Source organism: Leucoraja erinacea, chromosome 27 (genome assembly GCF_028641065.1).
Source record: "Leucoraja erinacea ecotype New England chromosome 27, Leri_hhj_1, whole genome shotgun sequence".
In the NCBI taxonomy this organism is placed as follows: domain Eukaryota; kingdom Metazoa; phylum Chordata; class Chondrichthyes; order Rajiformes; family Rajidae; genus Leucoraja; species Leucoraja erinaceus.
Window position 1 is genome coordinate 18666435 of NC_073403.1, and position 22580 is coordinate 18689014.

Consider the following 22580-nt stretch of genomic DNA (forward strand, 5'->3'; position numbering starts at 1 on the left):
GTACAGGCCACCTAACAGTGGTAGTGAAGTTGGGGATGGCATCAAACAGGAAATTAGAAATGCGTGCAACAAAGGTAAAAAAATTATAATGGGTGACTTCAATCTACATATAGAATGGGTGAATCAAATTGGCAGGGGTGCTGAGGAAGAGGGTGTCTTGGAATGTATGCGGGATAATGTAGAGGAACCAACGAGAGAGCAGGCTATTCTAGACTGGGTATTGAGTAATGAGGAAGGGTTAGTTAGCAGTCTTGTTGTGCGTGGCCCCTTGGGCAAGAGTGACCATAATACGGTTGAGTTCTTCATTAGGATGGAGAGTGACATTGTTAATTCAGAAACAAGGGTCCTGAACTTAAAGAAAGGTGACTTTGAGGGTATGAAACGTGAATTGGCCAAGATTGACTGGCAATTAATTCTAAAAGGGTTGACGGTGGATATGCAATGGAAGACATTTAAAAACTGCATGGATGAACTACAACAATTGTTCATCCCAGTTTGGCAAAAGAATAAATCAGGGAAGGTAGTGCATCCGTGGATAACATGGGAAATCAGGTATAGTATCAAAACAAAAGATGAAGCGTACAAATTAGCCAGAAAAAGCAGCCTACCAGAAGACGGAGAAATTCAGAGTCCAGCAGAGGAGGACAAAAGGCTTAATTAGGAAAGGGAAAATAGATTATGAAAGAAAACTGGCAGGGAACATAAAAACTGACTGCAAAAGTTTTTATACATATGTGAAGAGGAAAAGATTAGTTAAAACAAATGTAGGTCCCTTGCAGTCAGAAACAGGCGAATTGATCATGGGGAACAAGGACTTGGCAGACCAATTGAATAACTACTTTGGTTCTGTCTTCACTAAGGAAGACATAAATAATCTGCCGGAAATAGCAAGGGACCGGGGGTTAAATGAGATGGAGGAACTGAGTGAAATCCAGGTTAGCCGGGAAGTGGTGTTAGGTAAATTGAATGGATTAATGGCCGATAAATCCCCAGGACCAGATAAGTTGCATCCCAGAGTACTTAAGGAATTTGCCGCAGAAATAGTGGATGCATTAGTTATAATTTTTCAAAACTCTTTAGATTCTGGAGTAGTTCCTGAGGATTGGAGGGTAGCTAATGTAACCCCACTTTTTAAAAAGGGAGGGAGAGAGAAAACGGGGAATTACAGACCAGTTAGTCCAACATCGGTGGTGGGGAAAATTCTGGAGTCAGTTATTAAAGATGGGATAGCAGTACATTTGGAAAGTGGTGAAATCATTGGACAAAGTCAGCATGGATTTATGAAAGGTAAATCATGTCTGACGAATCTTATAGAATTTTTTGAGGATGTAACTAGTAGAGTGGATAAGGGAGAACCAGTGGATGTGTTATATCTTTACTTTCATAAGGCTCCCCAAAGGTCCCACATAAGAGATTAGTATGCACTTAAAGCACACGGTATTGGGGGTTCAGTATTGATGTGGATAGAGAATGGCTGGCAGACAGGAATCAAAGAGTAAGAGTAAACGGGTCCTTTTCAGATTGGCAGGCAGTGACTAGTGGGGTACCGCAAGGCTCAGTGCTGGGACCCCAGCTATTTACAATATATATTAATGATTTGGACGAGGGAATTGAATGCAACATCTCCAAGTTTGCGGATGACACGAAGCTGGGGGGCAGTGTTAGCTGTGAGGAGGATGCTAGGAGGCTGCAAGGTGACTTGGATAGGTTGGGTGAGTGGGCAAATGCATGGCAGATGCAGTATAATGTGGATAAATGTGAGGTTATCCACTTTGGTGGCAAAAACAGGAAAGTAGACTATTATCTGAATGGTGGCCGATTAGGGAAAGGGGAGATGCAACGAGACCTGAGGGTCATGGTACACCAGTCATTGAAAGTGTGAATGCAGGTGCAGCAGGCAGTGAAGAAAGCAAATGGTATGTTAGCATTCATAGCAAAAGGATTTGAGTATAAGAGCAGGGAGGTTCTACTGCAGTTGTACAGGGTCTTGGTGAGACCACACCTGGAGTATTGCGTACAGTTTTGGTCTCCTAATCTGAGGAAAGACATTCTTGCCATAGAGGGAGTACAGAGAAGGTTCACCAGACTGATTCCTGGGATGGCAGGACTTCCATATGAAGAAAGACTGGATAGACTCGGCTTGTACACGCTAGAATTTAGAAAATTGAGGGGGGATCTTATAGAAACTTACAAAATTCTTAAAGGGTTGGACAGGCTAGATGCAGGAAGATTATTCCCGATGTTGGGGAAGTCCAGAACTAGGGGTCACAGTTTAAGGATGAGAGGGAAGTCTTTTAGGACGAGATGAGAAAATCTTTTTTTACACAGAGAGTGGTGAATCTGTTGAATTCTCTGCCACAGAAGGTAGTTGAGGCCAGTTCATGGGCTATATTTAAGAGGGAGTTAGATGTGGCCCTTGGGGCTAAAGGGATCAGGGGGTATGGAGAGAAGGCAGGGATGGGATACTGAGTTGGATGATCAGCCATGATCATATCGAATGGTGGTGCAGGCTCGAAGGGCCGAATGGCCTACTCCTGCACCTATTTTCTATGTTTCTATGTTTCTATAATAGACTATATTTCCTGAACAAGAGGTTTACATTCTATTCAGGAGCATAAAGTAATCTGTCCTATTTCACACATAAAATGAGACGTCATAAAACTTTGAAGATTACTGTTACCGCAAGGTAAAAGGCTATTTATTGAATTTCCATTACCACCATCTGTTGACATAAACTCTGCTGTTATCATCCTCTCAACCTCACTCCATTCAAACATTTGAGAGCCTCACTGCTGGCATTAACAAGACATACGGCTGCAACATTGCTTGGCATCTTATTATTCTGAGAAGGTTACAAGAAAAACAGCGTCTCTCTAGAAATGGTATTTTGTTTTAAACTTCTCCGGTTGTCAACAGGGCGGCATGGTGGCGCAGCGGTAGAGTTGCTGCTTTACAGCGCTTGCAGTGCCGGAGACCTGGGTTCAATCCCGACTACAGGTGCTGTCTGTACGGAGTTCGTACGTTCTCCCCGTTCCCTGCGTGGGTTTCCTCTGAGATCTTTGGATTCCTTCCACACTCCAGTCGTACAGGTTTGTAGGTTAATTGGCTTGGTGAATGTGAAAAATTGTCCTTAGTGTGTGTAGGAGATTGTTAATATGCGGGGATCGCTGGTCGGCGTGGACCTGGTTGGCCGAAGGGCCTGTTTCCGCGCTGCATCTCTACACTAAAATAAGAGCAAATATTTTTGTCCCAAAAGGAAATGGAAGCTTGGGATATTATAATAGCATATTGGCATCTCTGTACATTTTCACTGAAACATTTTTTCAGCTAAATATTTCACAGCAGTTACATCTTGTAGAGCACTTGATCCTTAGAGACTGCCATTTTATTGTATCAGTAATTTCTCAACTACTGCCAGTAAAAAGGTCAGAATCTCATCTTGATATCACAAACCTTTTATGAGCAATCGTTTTATGTCAAGCAGTGCTTATATATTGATTTGAGCACGTTTGTGACAAAGTGATTTTTTCTTGAAATAAAAATTATGAGTAGTCTGGGCTCAATTGCAGCCAACATGGATGTCATAGAGTCATGCACATGGACACAGGCCCTCCGGCCCAACTTGCCCATGCCGACAATGATGCCTCATTTACACTAGTCCCACATGCCCGCATTAGGTACCTATCCCTCCAAACCTTTCCTGTTCAAATGTTTTTTAAATGTTGTTGCAGTATCTGCCACAACTACCTCCTCTGGCAGCTCGTTCCATATACCCCCAACTCTCTGTGTCGGAAATGTTGCCACTCAGGTTTTATTAAATCTTTCCCTCACACGTTAAATCTATGTCCTCTGGTTCCTGATTACCCCAACTCTGAGTAAAAGACTACGTTTACACACCTCTATAAGACTCCCCTCATCATCCTATGCTCCAAGTAATAAATGAAACCTCTTCAGCACCTTGTACAGCTGCAACATAACATCACAACCTCTATGGATATAAGTGCATACCTCTGCTTAGTCTGCCTAAACCTACCAGATCTCCTGGTTGCTTTAACTTCCCCTCCCATTCCCACACTGACCTTTCTGTCCTGGGCTTCCTCCACTGTCAGAGTGAGGCCCAGCACAAATTGGAGGAACAGCACCTCATATTTCGCTTGGGCAGCTTACACACCAGCGGTATGAATATTGACTTCTCTAACCTCAAGTATCCCTTGCTTTCCCTCTCTATCCATCCCTCCCCCTTCCCAGTTCTCCAACCAGCCTGACTGTTCCCTGAATAAATATTATCTCTGTATCCTTCCTTGTCACTTTCTCCAAGCTAACAAAGATTTATTCTCCATTTTTGTTACAATCATCACACAGGATTGTAGCCATTGAATGAATAACAAATTACAAAATTTGCTAACATCATTAATCTCAAAATCTACAAGTGTATCAAACACACCCAGATTTAGTCAATAGGTGGCTCATATACACTCGTACTTATATAAACAATGCTCTACTCAGTCCTTAGTGCAGTTAGTCAAAAATGCTGGAGAAACTCAGCAGGTGAGTGAGCATCTATGGTATTAGGTGACGTTTTGGATCGAGACCTTTCTTCAGACTGGGGGGGGGGGGGGGGGGGGGGGGGGGGATGGGACGAAGAAAGGAAGAGGGGGAGACAGTAGGCTGTGGGAGAGCTAGGAAGGAGAGGGGAAGGAGGGAGAAAGCAAGGTCTACCTGAAATTGGAGAAGTCAATGTTCATACCGCTGGGGTGTAAAATGCCAATCTTCCGACATTTTCACCACCTCCAACGGGATCCCACAGCTGGCCACATCTTCCCATCTCCTCCCCTTTCGGCTTTCCGTAACTCCCTGGTCAATTCGTCCCTTCCCACCCAAACCACCCCCTCCCCTGGCACTTTCCCTTGCAACCGCAGGAAATGCTACACTTGTTGCTTTACCTCCCCCCTCGACTCCATCCAAGGATCCAAGCAGTCTTTCCAGGTGAGCCAGAGGTTCACCTGCACCTCCTCCAACCTCATCTATTGTATCCACTGTTCTAGGTGCCAACTGCTCTACATCGGTGAGACCAAGTGCAGGCTTGGCGATCGCTACGTCCAACACCTCCGCTCAGTTCTTTTTTAAATTTCAAAATAGACTTTATTCGGGTAATAAATATATACAATACATGAACCGTGCAAAAAATTCATCCGACATTTTCGGATGCTATATAAATTGTTCAGTAAGTCTATATACATTGCTCAAATTTCACGAATTTGTCCCCCACCCTTGCTACTCATGTGGCCCACTGGCGTGGAATCTCTTCCCTTATTTTGAGGGGCGTCTCCACCACCCCCTGCCCCCATGTCCAGCAGCGGAAGGACCCTAGACTGTGGTCCTCCCCCACCAAGCCTTGGCGTTGGCTGCACCGAGCTTCAGTGCGTCCCTCAGCACGTACTCCTGCAGTGTGCAGCGGGCCAGTCGGCAACATTCCCTGACGGACATTTCGCTCTGCTGGGTGGTGAATGCTCGGGCAGACCAAAGAGCGTCTTTCACCGAGTTGATGACCCTCAAGCAGCACTCGATGTCAGTCTCTGAATGCGTCTCTGGGAACAGTCCATAAATCACAGAGTCCTCTGTGACGGAGCTGTTTGGAATAAACTGTGACAGGGACCCTTACAAACCTCTCCAGACTCTCTTTGCAAATCCACACTCTGCAAAGACGTGGGCAACCATCTCTTCTCCATAGAAGCCGTCCCGCGGGCAGCATGTGCTGGTAGTGAGGTTCCGATGGTGCAGGAAGGATCTGACTGTGAGGACTCCCCTCACCATCAGCCAAGCCAGGTCTTGGTGCTTGTTGGTGAGTTCTGGCGATGAGGCATTTTGCCAGACAAGCTGGGCAGTATACTCTGGGAACCACGCCACCAGATCCATCGAGTCCTTTCCCTGCAGTGCCTGCGGGGCGTTCCGTGCTGACCACTGCCCGATGGACATGTGGTCAAAGGTGTTGGTCTGGAAGAACCTTTCCACAAACGACAGATGGGGCGGCAACGTCCAGCTGACTGGCACATTGCGTGGCATTTGCACCAGGCCGATCCTTCGCAACACCGGGGACAGGTAGAACCTCAGCAAGTAGAGACACTTGGTGCCCACGTGCCTTGGCTCTACACTCCGCCTGATGAAGCCACACAGGAAGGTGGCCATCAGGGTGAGGGCGACATTGGGCACGCTTTAACCCCTTTGTCTGCCGACTTGTGCATTGTGGCCCGTCACACCCGGTCTATCCTTGACCCCCAGATGAACTGGAAGACGGCCTGGGTGATCCCTGTGGCATAGGAGGAAGTGACAGGCCACACTTGCGCCAAGTACAGCAGCCCCGCCATTAACCAACCTGATCTCCCGGTGGCTCAGTACTTCAACTCCCCTTCCTATTCCGAATCCGACCTTTCTGTCCTGGGCCTCCTCCATGACCAGAGTGTGTCCCACCGCAAATTGGAGGAGCAGCGCCGCATATTTTGCTTCATTCCCCCTTCAGTCCTTAGTGCAATCAAGGTAGTTTGTAATTTCAAGTTTACATCAGAAACAAGCTGACACTGGGCGACGGTGTTTACCCAGAAGGCTGTGCACCGCAGAAAGGGTCCCAGACGCCACTGAGGCAGTTATTACTCTCAGTATTAACGTAGACTGGGAGATCATTTCGCTGAAAACCTTCGCTCAGTCTGCCTGGACTTACGTGATCTCCACGTTGCTAACACTTTCCCCCACTGACCTTTCTGTCCTCCATTGTCAGAGTGAGGCTAAATGCAAATTGTAGGAACAGTATCTCATATTTCGCTTGGGCAGCTTACAGCCCAGTAGTATGATTACTGATTTCTCTAACTTCAAGTAACCCTGGCATTCCCTCTCTCTCCATTCCTCCACCACCCAAGTCGCTCCAGCTTCTCGTTTTCACTCAACAAACAGCTGACAATGGCCTGTTTCCTTTATCATCATTGCCTTTTTGCATATCTTTCATTCATTCATCTATATCTCTCTACGTCTACATCTTTCATTTCCCTTTCCCGTGAATTTCAGTCTGAAGAAGGGTCTTAACCCAAAACGTCACCCATTCCTTCTCTCCAGAGATGTTGCCTGTCCCACTGAGTTACTCCAGCATTTTGTGTCTATCTTCGGTTTAAACCAGCATCTGCAGTTCCTTCCTCCACAATCTTCTTTTAATTCTGTGCTTCAAGATTTATAAGATGTTACAGAGTTGGAAGTATGTTTTTCTTGCAATGCACACTGCCTGCTATAAAATTACTGCTCAGACCTTGAATTGCGAACAGAGCCACCTTGCTGCCACAGTTGTCTGCATCACCAAAGGCTGAGGGGAGACCTGATAGAAGTTACTAAAATAATGTTAGGCTGGAACATGCTGTCAGGGGTGGTGGTAGAGGCAGATACAATACTGGCATGCAACAGGCTTTTGGATATGCAGGGAATAGAAGGATATGGATCAGGTGCAGGCAAAAGTGATTAGTTTATCTTGGCATCATCTTCGGCACAGACATTGTGGGCCAAAGAGCTTGTTACTGTGCTTTCCATGTTCTCAATCCTAGGGCCCTACTCAGAACATATTGTGTGCTTGCAGAGCAAAGATCCACCAACTGCTGTGAACAGAGGAACACGAGTCGGTTATAAAGCCCTTTAAGATTGTTCTGCCTTTTAAAGAGATTGCTGCAGATCTGTAACCTCATTCTAGTGACGGCACACTCAGTATTTTGATAGAATATGTTCCTGCTAAACTTGAATAAATTTGCAAAAATGAATGCAAAAATACATAGACCTTCTTATCTATTAAATACACAATGTATTCTAATATAAATGTCATTTGTGGATCTCTGTACCTACCAAATGCTCACCCTTGACCTTGCGAATCCCCACCATTCGGACAGCATCAGGGGGCACAGGCTGATTGTTGAACGTGGAGTCCATGAACGACTCTGGACTTGGAGGTGGAGTTTCGTAGTTTTTGGAGGCGACTGTGTCGTGAGCTTCCAGCAGTGACTGCAGGCAGAACAGGAAACCAACCATTTTAAACACATTCAATAGTTCAACTTTTACAAAATTATTCAACATGCCGCCTTGAGGCTGAAATATTACACTTGCATATACTAATGCAACATGAAAACACTGCAAACTTTGAAATTCTGAAATAAAAATGCATGCAGCCTCTGCAGATGAAGCAGCATGTTTGGGAGTGATTCACAGTAAACCCTTCAAATCAGTCAACCTGGTGTCCTGATACATCTTTAATAATCAACTCAAGCATTTTCCCCTCTACTCTCAGTCTTTCGGTTTGCTGCTTCCTCTGGCCAATTTATATGCCTCTTTCTTGGATTTAACACTATCCCTAATTTCTCTCATTAGCCACCGTTGAGCCGCCTTCCCTGTTTTATTTTTATGTGAGACAGGGATGAACAATTGTTGTAATTCATTTGTTGTGCGGGCTTTGCACAACATGATTGCTAACTCATCCTTCCTCATTACACAATACCCAGTCCAAGATGGTCTGCCCTCTAGTTGGTTCCATAGAAACATAGAAACATAGAAATTAGGTGCAGGAGTAGGCCATTCGGCCCTTCGAGTTCCTTCGAGAAGGTGGTTCCTCTACATATCAGCTTAGAAAACCAACCCATATACACTCCAGGACACCGTCTTTCTCACTTTCTGTTATACCACTTTCGCATCCACTGCTTGAAACCAGGAGGAATTAAAAGAGGCCAATTAACCTGCAAACACACACATCTTTGGGATGTGGGAAGTAACAGGAGCACCCAGAGGAAACTCATGCCAAAGGTTACAGGGCAAACGTGCAAACTCCATACAGAGGTCAAGGTTGAACCTGGATTCTGGCACTGGCTACCAGCTGCACCACTGTGCCACCACAAATAAATATCTCACATTTTATGCTGTTAGTGACGGGGCAACCTCTCATCTCAGGAATTTGCTTAGTAAATCTCTTCCACACTGCCTCCAATTGTATAATATATCCTTCCTTGAATATGGAAACTATATCACCTCCCTCCATAATATCCTCCCCTCCTCTGGAAATGGGGATAGGCAGAGAAACAATCAACTTGCTGTCAGGCAAAGACGCTCCACAGATGTTCTACTTTGCATATATCCTTAATTAGTTGTCTTCAGCCCATAAGGTTTTAATTCTACACTATCCCAGCACAGATGTGAGTCATGTATCTTCCAATGCAAGAGGCTGAGAGCTACAACATCCTACAGTTGCTAACTGACCCATCTGTAGTCATAAAACGGCAATTTCTATAATTTGCTGTTTGCATATCCCTGAGTCTGTAGCTAAACATACCCTGTCACAAAACTAATTTCATTTGCACTTATTGCAACATGTTTGTGTTAATCGCTAAGAAATGATTGGCATTGATTGCATTTACACTTTAGAGGAATTAAAAATAAGTTTCATCCCAGCTGTCGTGAACAGCAGCTGAATATGTAATAAAGTCAGCAAATTTGAAGGATGTTGGCTATCTAGTCTTAAACAGTGAAAAATTATGATTTAATAGAATGTTGCTATATCAGTGACTCGTGAGACATGTTGTTCATGACCTAGTTGGTACAATCAAAAATATAGGATTATGCCCATTGCTGCTAGATGTCATTAACTGTAACCAAGACCTACACTAGATGCTCATCTAATACTTCTAACCACAGATAATTAATGTGGCACAGTGGCGCAACTGGTAAAGCTGTTGCCTTACATTGTCAGAGACCCGGGTTTGATGTAAGTCTTTGGAGTGTGGGAGGAAACTGGAGCACCTGGAGAAAAAACCCTCGCAGTCACAGGAAGAATTTACAAACTCCCTACAGACAGTATCTGTAGTCAGGATTGAACCTGGGGTTTCTGGCACTGTAAGCAGCAACTCCACCGTTGCGCCATCGTGCTGCCCCAGTTTTCTCCCACATTTCAAAAGCAGCAGGATTGTAGGTAAATTGACCCTGGTTTGTAGGGAAAGGATGAGAAAGTAGGATAACATAGAACTTGTGCGAGCGGGTGATAGTAGTCGTCGTGGATCAGTGGGCCGAATGGCCTGTTTCCATGCTGTATCTTTAAATTATTCAATAATATCATGCCTTTCTGGACAGTTCTCTGAGAAGCCCTTTCATCACACAATTACCCTTTGACAAAGCAGCTATCTGGTAAGCAGCAAACAGAACAAGATCATTGAAAGGGAATGTTAAAACGGCAATAATTGATGATGCCTAACAATTCCAGAAGAATCAAATGCTACTGATGTGTGGCAGGTTAAGGTTGATTATTGTTATCAGCGAGTTTCAGCACTTCACATACTCCAGAGGAATGACGATGACTTATTAGCGGCCTATTGACTCATCCTCACCACTACAACTGAGAAAATTCAATTTAGATAAGAACGTGAACTAATTCAGAATAAGTAGATGAAATCCGTGACAACCGTTATGAAAGGTGCCTTGTATTCATTGACGTACTTTAGGAAAGGCAATCTGTGTTCCTCTTAGTCTGGTCTATAGACAAGAGTCAACATCAGTTCATGTTCTAGGAGCAAAATTAGGCCATTTGGCCCAACAAATGTACACTCGCCATTCAATCATGGCTGATCGATCTTTCCCTTTCAACCTCATTCTCCAATAAGTTCATAAGTTCTAGAAGCAGTTGCCAAGGAACAGCTTGGATATTTGAAGCATGGGGTGAGATGGGTGGGTCACGTTCTGAATTTCAATTGGCATTAATTGTTGGAAAAAAACATATTGTTCAATATTGACCACCTACTCCGCAATGGCTGTCGCAAGATCCCAGGTGTTCATGTCTTTCTCCATCATAAGAACAGAGGAGAAAAACGGATTAAAGACCTTTCCCAACTCCTGTGGCTCCACACAGAGATGATAGCATTGATTCCTGAGGGACACTATTCTCTCTCTGGTTACACCTTTTCCCCTAATGTACTTATTAAACTCTGGATTTGGAGATTGTTGAGCTATTGGTATTAGAGGGTATTAGAGTCATTTATAAAACCTAGGTAGTAAATAGAGTTACGATGACCAATAGCATGATATCTGTGAGTGCAGAATTGGTGCAAGTGCAAAAACATGAAACTAAAAACCTTAGCGGTATATGCTGGAAATGCTCAACAGATCAGGCAGCATCCGTGGAGAGAGTTAATGTTTCAGGTCAGGGACCCTCTGCCAGAATTGGATTTCCTACTTGAAACATTGGCTCTGTTCTCTTCCTACAAATACTGCCTGACCCACTGAGTGTTTCCAACATCTTCTGTTTTTATTTCAGATTTCCAGCATTTTGATTTCATCAGAAGTGCAGAATACACGGTCAAGTGTAGAGACGGTTCACCAGACTGATTCCTGGGATGTCAGGACTGTCTTATGAAGAAAGACTGGATAGACTTGGTTTATACTCTCTAGAATTTAGAAGATTGAGAGGGGATCTTATAGAAACTTACAAAATTCTTAAGGGGTTGGACAGGCTAGATGCAGGAAGATTGTTCCCGATGTTGGGGAAGTCCAGGACAAGGGGTCACAGCTTACGGATAAGGGGGAAATCCTTTAAAACCGAGATGAGAAGAGCTTTTTTCACACAGAGAGTGGTGAATCTCTGGAACTCTCTGCCACAGAGGGTAGTTGAGGCCAGTTCATTGGCTATATTTAAGAGGGAGTTAGATGTGGCCCTTGTGGCTAAGGGGATCAGGGGGTATGGAGAGAAGGCAGGTACGGGATACTGAGTTGGATGATCAGCCATGATCATATTGAATGGCGGTGCAGGCTCGAAGGGCCGAATGGCCTACTCCTGCACCTAATTTCTATGTTTCTATGTTTTCTATGTTTACGCTTCAATGTAACAGGGAGTGTTACAGAAAGGAGGGTGCAGCACTTTATTTTCTAATCTAATCTATGTTTGTATATTTTGTATGATATACAGGAGCTGAGATCACAGGACTAACACCATAATTAAATTTGGAATGGGTGCAGAGGAGGTTTAACAGAATGATGTGTGTAGGAAGGAACTGCAGATGCTGGTTATACACCGAAGGTAGACACAAGATGCTGGAGTAACTCAGCAGACAGGCAGCATCTCTCAAGTGAAAGAATGGGTGACGTTTCGGGTCTCAACTCATTCCTTCTCTCCAGAGATGCTGCCTGTCCCGCTGAGTTACTGCAGCATTTTGCGCTCAACATAATGATGTCAGGTATTAGCTGCAGTGAGAGATGCTCAGTGTGCTGCAGGGGGTGGTGGTTGAGGCAGATACGATAGTGGCATTTAAGAGACTTTCGGAGAGACACACGGATATGCAGGGAATGGAGAGGTATAGATTATGTGCAGGTAGGTAAGAGTTGGTGTCGGCATCATGTTCGGTACAGACATGTGGGCTGAAGAGACTGTTCCCGTGCTGTACTGTCCTATGTTCTACACATTAAGAACTGTGGTAGAGATGTTAGTTACAATTTCATTCATTGGCCCTAGCTACTAGGCAAAATCCACACCCTGTAAGTACTTTAATGTACATGGATAACATTACCACCCAACGAATCTCAACTGCTATTCAAACAAGAAATTAAATGCATTTTAACTTCAGTTACAATTTTTAAAAATTAATTGTTGTGGCTGCACTTCACCTGAAAATGTGGTTCTTGGAGAATCTGAGAGAGTTCTGCTGCAGTGTCATTCTCTTTGGCAATTGGGGTTATATCATCGATGATCTCCTTCACTAACTCCAAGTTGTTATCACTCACAGCTTCCAGCTGAGTGTCTTCCAGCTTCTCGTGGGCCTGCATGATAAAAAAAAAATCAATTTATTAATAAGAGTTGGTATTGATATTGGTTTATTGTTGTTACGTGTAACAAGATACAGATGCCTTTGCTTGCGTACGATCCAATTAAATCAGATAATACCATACAGGATAATACCATGTATACCATACAATACAGATAACACCACATAATGCCAGAGTATAGAATATAGTTTTACAGCATTGTAGCGTAACAGTTAAAGAGAAAAAGTTCAGCATCTGCCATGAAGGTAGGTTGGAAGATCAGGTTTCACTGCTAATTTATGCGAGGAACCATTCAGTATTCTGGTACTTGAGGGGTAGAAACTAATCCTGAATCTGATGGTGCGTGTTCTCCAGCTTCTGTATCTTCTGCAAGAGCGGAGAAGAGTAAATGTCGAAAAAGGTCCTCGATTATGTTGGCTGCTTTTTTGGCAGGTCTACAAAGTGAAAGGTTCACAGGGAATATCCATTATGGTAGAAATTATATTTGTGACATTTAATAACATTCACATTTTTTTTTTTTTTTTTTTTTTTTTTAAATTAGGTGCAGGAGTAGGCCATTCGGCCCTTCGAGCCTGCACCGCAATTCAATATGATCATGGCTGATCATCCAACTCAGTATCCCGTACCTGCCTTCTCTCCATACCCCCTGATCCCCTTAGCCACAAGGGTCACATCTAACTCCCTCTTAAATATAGCCAATGAACTGGCCTCAACTACCCTCTGTGGCAGAGAGTTCCAGAGATTCACCACTCTCTGTGTGAAAAAAGTTCTTCTCATCTCGGTTTTAAAGGATTTCCCCCTTATCCTTAAGTAGGTGTGGTGTAGGTGTGAGGAAATTTATGATCTGATTTCCTATAAATATTCAATGTCAATAATTTGTTTTTGGCTCCAATGGCCATTGTGTGCATCTAGAGAAAATGACAAAGGATAAATTCTAGTTCCATGACTGTTAATTTGGATAGATAGTCTTTATCATATCTATTGGATAAACAGTGCAATTCAAATTGTAGCGCACAGTTTTCCTCTTGGCTAAGATATAACACTATGCAGAGGAGAGAGAGCGTCAGAATAATATATAATTAAAACTCTGCTATGTAACCTCCCTGCAATTGGCAAGACAAGTAGATAGAATGGTAAAGGAGGAGGATGGTATGCTTGTCTTCATTAGTCGGAGCATTGAGTATAAGGTTCAGAAACTCATGAGGCAGCTCTATAAGGCTTTGGGTAGGTATTACGTGCATTTCCGGTCACCCTATTACAGGAAGGATGTTAAGAATTTGGACAGGGTACATTGATTTACCATAATGCTGCCTGGTTTAGGTGGTATCAGCTACAAGGAGAGGTTGAACAAACTTAGATTGTTATGGCTGGAATGCTGGAGACTGAGGGGAGACCTGATGGAAGTATATAAAATGATGAGAGGCATAGACAGTTAGAAACTTTTCCCCATGGTAGAAATGTCAAAGACCAAAGGGCATAGTTTGATGGTAAGAGAGCCCTTTAAAGGAGATGTGCGGGACAAGACTTTTGTTTTACACAGAGAGTAATAGGTTTCTGGAACATGCTGCTAAGGGCGGTGGTGGTGGCAGATACAATCGTGATTTTTTGAGGCTTTTAGATAGGTACATAGATAAATGGAGAAATGTGGATCATGAGCAGGCAGATGAAATTAGCTTAACGTGGCATCATATTTAGCACAGTCACTATGGGTCGAAGGGCCTGTTTCTGCACTCTATAGTTCTATGTTCCTTGACCGAAAAGACATAAGGAGCCAATCGTCTCAGGGGCCTGTCCCACTTAGGTGATTTTTTCAGGCGACTACTGACGAATGTCAAGTTGTCAGCAGTCGCCTGATACACCGACAACTGGAACGGCGACTGTCAGAGTGGAACACGAATACACACACACACACACACAGACACACACACAGACACACACACACACACACAGGAAGGCAACCTCATCTGCAGTACACAGCTACATCTCTTCACCAGATAAAATCTGTCCAGGGTCTGACCTCCCCATAGGAGCACGGGTGAAGCTCAACAGACTCCACACTGGAGTTGGGCGTTTCAATTCCAGCCTGTGGAGATGGGGGCTCCGCCAGAGCCCAGCCTGTGAATGTGGAGCAGAACAACAGACAGCCAACCATGTCATCTCTGAGTGCCCGCTCTACCACTTACCAAATGGAGCTCAGGGCCTGGCAGACATTGACACAGAGGCAACAACCTGGCTGCTCAACAATCGGCTTGAGATCTAACTATTGCTTTGGTTTATTTATGTTTCATTCGCAAGAAGAAGTAGACACCCCCCCTTCCTACATGTTATTCAGGCGGGGACAGGGCAAACAGGGGAAGCACTGTCTGAGTGAAATTCACACGGTGCAAAGCCAATGTGATACAGACACATACCGCGATGAACAGGAAGGTTGGCGCTGTAATTAAGATGGTGAAAGCTAAGTGTACGGGAAGGGTCACGTAAGTCTTTTAAAAGATATGGGGGGGGGGGGGGAGAAAGAGGGGAAAAGGAGTGGAGACAACTGTTAAGAAGCCAGAGATACACGGCTGTGAAGCTCGGCAGGCATTAACATTACCGGTCGGTTATCCTTGGTTCTGAAAACTACTGCTTACGTTTTTTTCCCCCAATGAGCCAATAAAATTCACCAGTCAACACCGGCTACAACCTACGAGAACCTTCGACCTCCTGGCAACCCACCAGGACCTCCTACCGACCCACCTACGGCACAAGAATTCTCGCTACTCTCCATGGCGGCTTCATTCTGGTCACTGCTAATTTTTCAACATGTTGAAAAATTTGCGCCGACCATAATGAGGCCATGACTAGTTCCCAGAATACGGGAAATCCACACGACCATGAAGGTGACTACCCGGCAACCACCCGCGAACACGTGGCGACCAAGTGGCGTCCGCAAAGTCTCCTGCAGTCGCCTAAAAAGTCGCATAAATGGGACAGGCCCATTAGTTACAATGTTACTACTTAATAGTTGCGCAAACATGTTTTTATGAAGATGCAGCCAAAGGTCAATATTAAAGGCATTATAGACTTGAATCCAAACGTATATTAAATGGTCTTCAACCAGGGCCGGATTCAGATGAAGAGAGGCCCTAAGCTGTTCCACATGTGAGCACCCCCCCCCCCCCCCCCCCCCCCCCCCCCCACCCCCCACGACTAGAGGAAGATGGTCCACCAGATTGACACCGATTTGCAGCCGAGTGTGGCCAATGAGATAAGGGGCTGGAAAGCCGTGCTTTATGTATTTATTTATTTATATATCTATCTATTTATTTATTTATTTATTTATGCCACAGCTAGTGTCGAGTTATTGGCTTAAAACACTATTATTCTGAAGGAGGGCAAGGAAAATTGCCCTCCTTCAGAATAATAGTGTTTTAAGGCATCTTTTTAAGTTGCCAAATGACAGTTTAGGTGGTCATTTAAGACGGTTTGCATGACGCGTGCGATAATGTGCTTGGGCAAAGTGCGTAGATATCAGTCGGAATTATGCTCAATGAAGCACTCACATATTACTTCTGCTTCAAATAAAGCCACAAACTAAACATATTCACCAATCAAGACATGATATATACCACAATGACATGCAGCAAAATTATAATACAGTATCTCAACTCTTTTTACACTCTGCAATGAATGCAATTTCTATTATTTCTTTCCACTTCCAAACAAAAATGTGGTTGGAATATTCAGTGTATGATCAGCCTCGGTGAGACCAAGCGCAGGCTTGACGATCACTTCGCACAACACCTCCACTCAGTTCGCAAATAACCAACCTGATCTCCCGGTGGCTCAACACTTCAACTCCCCTTCCCATTCCGAATCCAACCTTTCTGTCCTGGGCCTCCTCCATGGCCAGAGTGAGGCCCACCGCATATTGGAGGAGCAGCACCTCATATTTGCTTGGGGTAGTTTACATCCCAGAGGTATGCACATTGGCTTCTCTAATTTCAGGTAGCCCTTGCTTTCTCCCTCCTTCCCCTTCCATTCCCAGTTCTCCCACAGCCGCCTGTCTCCGCATCTTCCTTTCTTTTTCATGTCACCCCCCTTGCCACACTTGTCGTTTTAATTAAGTTCAAGACAATGGGGTTGTAAATTGGCCATAAAGTTGCTGCCTAAAAGTGCCAGAGACCCGGAATTGATCCTAAATATGGGTGCTGTCTGTATGGAGTTTGCTCCTTTTCCTTTTGATCACATGGGTTTTCTCCAGGTGCTCTTGTTTCCTTCCACATTCCAAAGGTGTGCAGGAACCTATTTCAGACCCAACCCAAAACGTAATATTTTCCTTTTGTCCAGAGATTCTGTCTGACCTGTTGAGTTACTCCAGCTTTTTGTGTCTATCTTCAGTTTAAACCAGCATCTGCAGTTCCTTCCTACACACACAATACTATACGATAGAACTTTATTAACCCAAGGAGGGAAATTGTGTGTGGGTGTGGGTATATATAACACACACACACACACACACACACACACACAGTTATATATATTCATATATAAATATACACCATTTTGTTTTCTCGTTTAAAACATTGTTTACAGAGTATTATGTTTGCATATTCTGTTGTGCTGCTGCAAGTAAGGATTTCATTGTTCTAACTGGGATGTGAGAGAATAAAACACTCTTGACTCTTGACTCACTTGGCTAATGTGTGGGAAAGAACTAGTGTACGGGTGATCAGTGGTCGGCGTGGACTCGGTGAGCTAAAGGGCCTGTTTCCATGCTGTATCTTTAAATTAAACTAAGACACTAAAACCAGAGGGAGTCTAAAGAAGGGTCTCTACCCGAAACGTCACCCAATTTCTTCTATCCTGAGTTGCTGGCTGCTCCATGGAGTTCCCCCGCACAATTAAAGCATGGAATAGTCTTCACCCTACCATAGTTACCCAACCAGATGCAACTAAATTTAAGGTACCTCTTTTTTCCCCAAGAACCCTTTTTTGATTAAGTCCAAGTCAAGAGTCAAGAGAGTCTTATTGTCAAGTGTCCCAGATAGGACAATGAAATTCTTGCTTGCTGCAGCATAACAGAATATGTGAACATAATACAGAACAGGAGATAAAAGTTCAGTGTGTTTACATACCATGGACCATATATATATATACAATAAATATACAGGTAAAATGCAATAGGCTGTTATTGTTCAGCCCTCCACCACATCCAGTTTAAATTCCATTTAGAATATTTATGGAGGACCAGGAAACCAGAAGCAAGAGTTACTCCAGGGAGATACTCCTGATCCAGGGTCAGGGAGTGATTCTGCGTTGGTATTCAGCGCTGGCGGTGAGGCAGCGACCGGACAGCAATGGTGGCCAAATCTCCCACTATTCAAAGGGAGGGAGAAAGTGCCCTCCAGTTGCCGTGACAATGCGCATGCGCAGGGCGGCCGATGATGTGCGGGCCGTGGTTGTGCGCATGTGCAGGGGGAGGACTGCAGGCCACAGCAATGCGCATGTGCAAGGCGGCCTAGAGCCCGGCGGACCGAACACGAATAGTGGGGGGAGACACAGAGAGAGAGAGAGATAGAGAGAGGGGGACCCGCCCAGAGTTGAACGGCAGGGGGCCTGCCTTGGCCGGAGGCTCCCTAGATTTCGAGGCCCTAGGCTGCATGCCTAGTGGTAAATCCGGCTCTGCTAGGCCCCCCTAGATCTCGAGGCCAAAAGCTGAAGCTTGTTCAGTGTTATGTATTCGGGATGCTTAGCACACTTGAATAAAGGCTCGGACACATAATTACATATGCTAATTATCACCTACCTAACCTTCGGCTTATACGTAAATCCGGCCATGACTTCAACTGGGTATTTCCAACCAGTGAATTGATATGAACATCCTTCTGCACGCTAATGGACCACTTCTGAAGAAGAATTAATTAAAATAATACCAATACACTATCACCAGACATCTAACTCCAAGTTAGATTTAGTTCTTAGGGCTAAGTGAATCAAGGGATATGGGGGGGAAAAGCCAGAACGAGGTACTGATTTTGGATTTTGGATGATCAGCCATGATCATATTGAATGGTGGTGCTGGCTCGAAGGGCCGAATGGCCTACTCCTGCACGTATTTTCTATGTATTTCTAAGTAAGAAGTGATGTATATATCTTCGCGGGTCAGACAGCATCTCTGCAGAAAAGGAATGGGTGATGTTTCTGGTCAAGACCCTTCTTCTATACCAGAAACGTCACCTATTCCATTTTCTCCAGCTTCAGTCTAAACCAGCATTTGCACTTCCTTCATGCACGTGTATTAATCTTTGCTTGAATAGCTGAACGTTTAGCTCACTCAGCTCTCCAATTAAAAATCTAGTGACAAGCACATATTATGGCAAGCTTCTTACTGCTGTTGCAAGGGAGTAAGGCATCTCCCAATTACATTAATTTGACATTTGAATCTCAAAGAGCTTCTTATTTCTAAAATTAATTTAAAATTGTAATTTTCTAAGTTATGTTTAATTTGACTGCAGTAGAATAATATTGACTGTAGGAGTAATATTGACTGTCGTAATCTAATACTGGGCTACATTTTACCGTTAATCCTACAATACCACAGCAAAAGAGGTACAATTTTTAGTTAATGCTTTTTACATTTTGCAAAGAGCAGAATAAAGTGGGAACAGATGCATAAGATTATCGGGGTTGAAATATAAAATCGTAACTCGTAATTAAATTTGTTTATATTTTAAAGTATTTTCAATGCACGTGCACTAAATTAGTTCTTTAAATCAGCATGCTAAACAAAACTATCAACATTCCATTAAAATACATTTTGTTTTATATCTTAGGCAACAATGCATTAGATTGTCAAAGCGACAATTCTTTGTCAATACCTGAGATTTTCATCCTACCATTGATTTCCTTTGATTATAGTGGAGGAGACAGTAATGTTGTGGAGAAAGATTAAATCACTGATGTTCCAACATTAAACCCTACTGACAGCAAATCTGGAAGCTGTTTTCCGTATCACTGAGATATAACACTGACGTCTATAGGGCCATCATTATCATTTCAAGGTCAGAATTTGAGCTATGAACTATTCCTGGCCGAATATGTTCGCTGCTCAAATACTGACCTTGAAACTACATTGGGGCCGAGTTACTCCAGCACTTTGTGCTTTTTTTGTTTGTAAGACTGCATCTGCAGTTCCTTGTGTCTACATTTTACTACTCCACAGCTAAATCTCCTCAATGTATGCCTATTTTGAAGTTCCCTTCCTCTCTCTGATGGATGTTCTGCTCCCCTTCTGATTCCCGAGTCTGAAGAGGGGTCTTGACAACAAATGTCACCTATCCATGTTCTCCAAAGATGCTGCCTAACCCACTGAGTTACTCCAGCACTTTGTGTATTTTTTTAGCATTGGTATATTATTTTCAGTACTGGTTTATTATTACCAGTATAAGCGAGTTCGGAATTCGGAAACACGCAAGGAATCATGGGATATGTCAAAGGTCACTGGCTATAAAGAAAAAGTGAACAGAGTGCTGGTTGCATAAACTGTATGTAAATTCCTATCTTTATTCATGATTAATATGTAAAAATATATTCAATATATTTTTTATAATTAAAAATCTATTTAATCTGAGGAACCGGGATGTTGGGTAGCGGAAAAGCGGGTGTAACAGCGAGAGAGAGAGAGAGAGAGGCAGATGCCAGTGGGAGACGGGAGAGTGCGCACAGACCCGCACTTCGTCTGCAGGCTGGGTCAAGCCCATGTCCCCGGAGCCGTGGACGCTGCCGAGTCGCCGCTAGACCCCCCCCCCCCCCCCCCCCCGCAGGTGGCGCCTGAGCCAGCCCGGCCCTGCTCCTACTCCCGAGGAACATTCCTTTTCTCTGGGGATGCTGCCCGTCCAGCCGAACCACTGCAACACCCCACGCGCACCCCCGCCGACTGCCGGCGCTAGGCGCCCACCAGCGCCGGGGAGTCAAGTCAGGGGCCGAGCGCAGGCGGGGGCGTGCGCGGGGTGCTGCAGTGGTTCGGCTGCACGGGCAGCATCCCCAGAGAATAGGACTAGGTGACGTTTCAGGTCGAGACCCTTCTCCGGAGATGTTGCTTGGCCCGCCTGTGGCCAGCGCTCGGCCCCTACCGCCACCACACCTCTCTGTCTGAGTCACAGCACCCTCCACCAAAGGGGCCAACTGATGACCACTGGTCAGGGACAGAGGCATGTCCGGGGGACGGCCCTCCCAGGAACCGGAGCGGAGCCAGGCTGGAACCGGCGCCGAGCCATCTGCGCGCCGGCTGCATGTCTGGCCCAACACCTCCGACCACCTCCAGACGGGGACGGGACCCCCGAGGTGGGACGGGGACGACACATCGGCGACTCGGCGGCGCCGGAGACCCATGCACGTGCCCTACCCTGACCATGAACCATGACCCCGACCCCACAGAGTAGCACGAAGCATAAAGTACTCACTGAAATTAAGGTCTGTTAACCAAAGATAACACACAGCAGTTCCGCACCTTCCAATGTTTATCTGTAGTGACCTATGACCTGGGCATGAACAGTCGGAATACCAAACTCACTTATTGCTATTTTATTATCGGGTGTACCAAGATACACCAAACCTATTAAAGTCACAGGGTAGGCGGTAGGCGGCGCGGCTCTGGCCAGCAGCGGCCTCTGCAGTCTGTCCGCGTTTTTATTATTTTCTGTCTGTGTTTTAATGTAGTTTTTGTTATTTTTTGTTGGGGTGTGTGTGTGGGGGGGGGGGGGGGGTGGTGGGGGGGGGGGGGGGGGAAACTTTTTAAATCTCTCCCTGCACTGGAGACCCGACCTTTTCTCGTCGGGTTCCGTTGTCGTTGAGGCCGCAACGAGGAGCGGCCTCCAACAGGAAGAGACCGGGGACTCAGGTGCCGACTCACCGTTGCCGTCGCGGAGCTGGCCGAGACCGGAGCGGTGGAGGAACGCTGCTGCTGCTGCTGCTGCTGCTGCTGCCGATGCCGCTGCTGAGTCGGGGGCTGCTGCTGCGGGTCTGCGGACAGCGGCGCCAGGAGCCCGCGGATCCCTGGAGAGAGACCGCTTTTCGGGGCTCCTGCAACGGAGAATTCTCCCGCCCGAGTTGCGGGGTTGAAGAGCTCATGGAGCGGGGCCTCACTACACCGCCCCGCGCGGCTGGAATGGCCGCGGGTACTTGCGAGCGCACACCGGGGGCTCCAACAACAAGACCCGGTGTGCGACCTCGCACCACCCGGCGTGGCTTCAATGGCCGCGGGACAATCGCCATCGCCAGCCGGGGGCTTTGACTTTGACTCTGACATCGGGGGGGGGGAGAGTGCAGTGGAGAGATAAGTTTTTTTTTTTGGCCTTCCATCACAGCTATGTGATGGATGTTTATGTAAAATTGTAATTATGTTGTGTCTGGGTCTATTTGTGTGTAATGTATGGCTGCAGAAACGGCATTTCGTTTGGACCTCTAGGGGTCCAAATGACAATTAAATTGACTCTTGACTCTTGACTCTTGACTCTTGAAATCTAATAACTCAATTTGGTCAGTTTTCGGGATATAGAATTAATTGGAATAAAAGCGAAATCATGCCAATAACAAAATTCAATTTACATACAATACAACAATCCCCTTTTAAAATAGTTAAAGATAAATTTAAATACTTAGGAATCTATGTAACTAAGACATATATCTCTTTATTTAAACTAAATTTCCCACCCTTACTGAATAAACTACATAAGAATATTCAATACTGGAAAACACTCCCCATTTCTATGCTTGGGAGAATT

General features: G+C 45.0%; 1 protein-coding gene across 2 annotated transcripts in view; it reads right to left on the minus strand.

The window, feature by feature from the left end:
• The window catches only part of mpp2b (MAGUK p55 scaffold protein 2b), a 528409-nt gene that overhangs the window by 50035 nt on the left and 455794 nt on the right, over positions 1–22580 (minus strand). For both annotated transcript variants that reach the window (XM_055657232.1, XM_055657233.1), the window contains 2 exons: positions 12658–12810; positions 7873–8028 (listed from right to left, as the gene is read on the minus strand). In XM_055657232.1, the coding sequence (XP_055513207.1) occupies positions 7873–8028; positions 12658–12810 (309 nt within the window). The remainder of the gene's footprint in view (positions 1–7872; positions 8029–12657; positions 12811–22580) is intronic.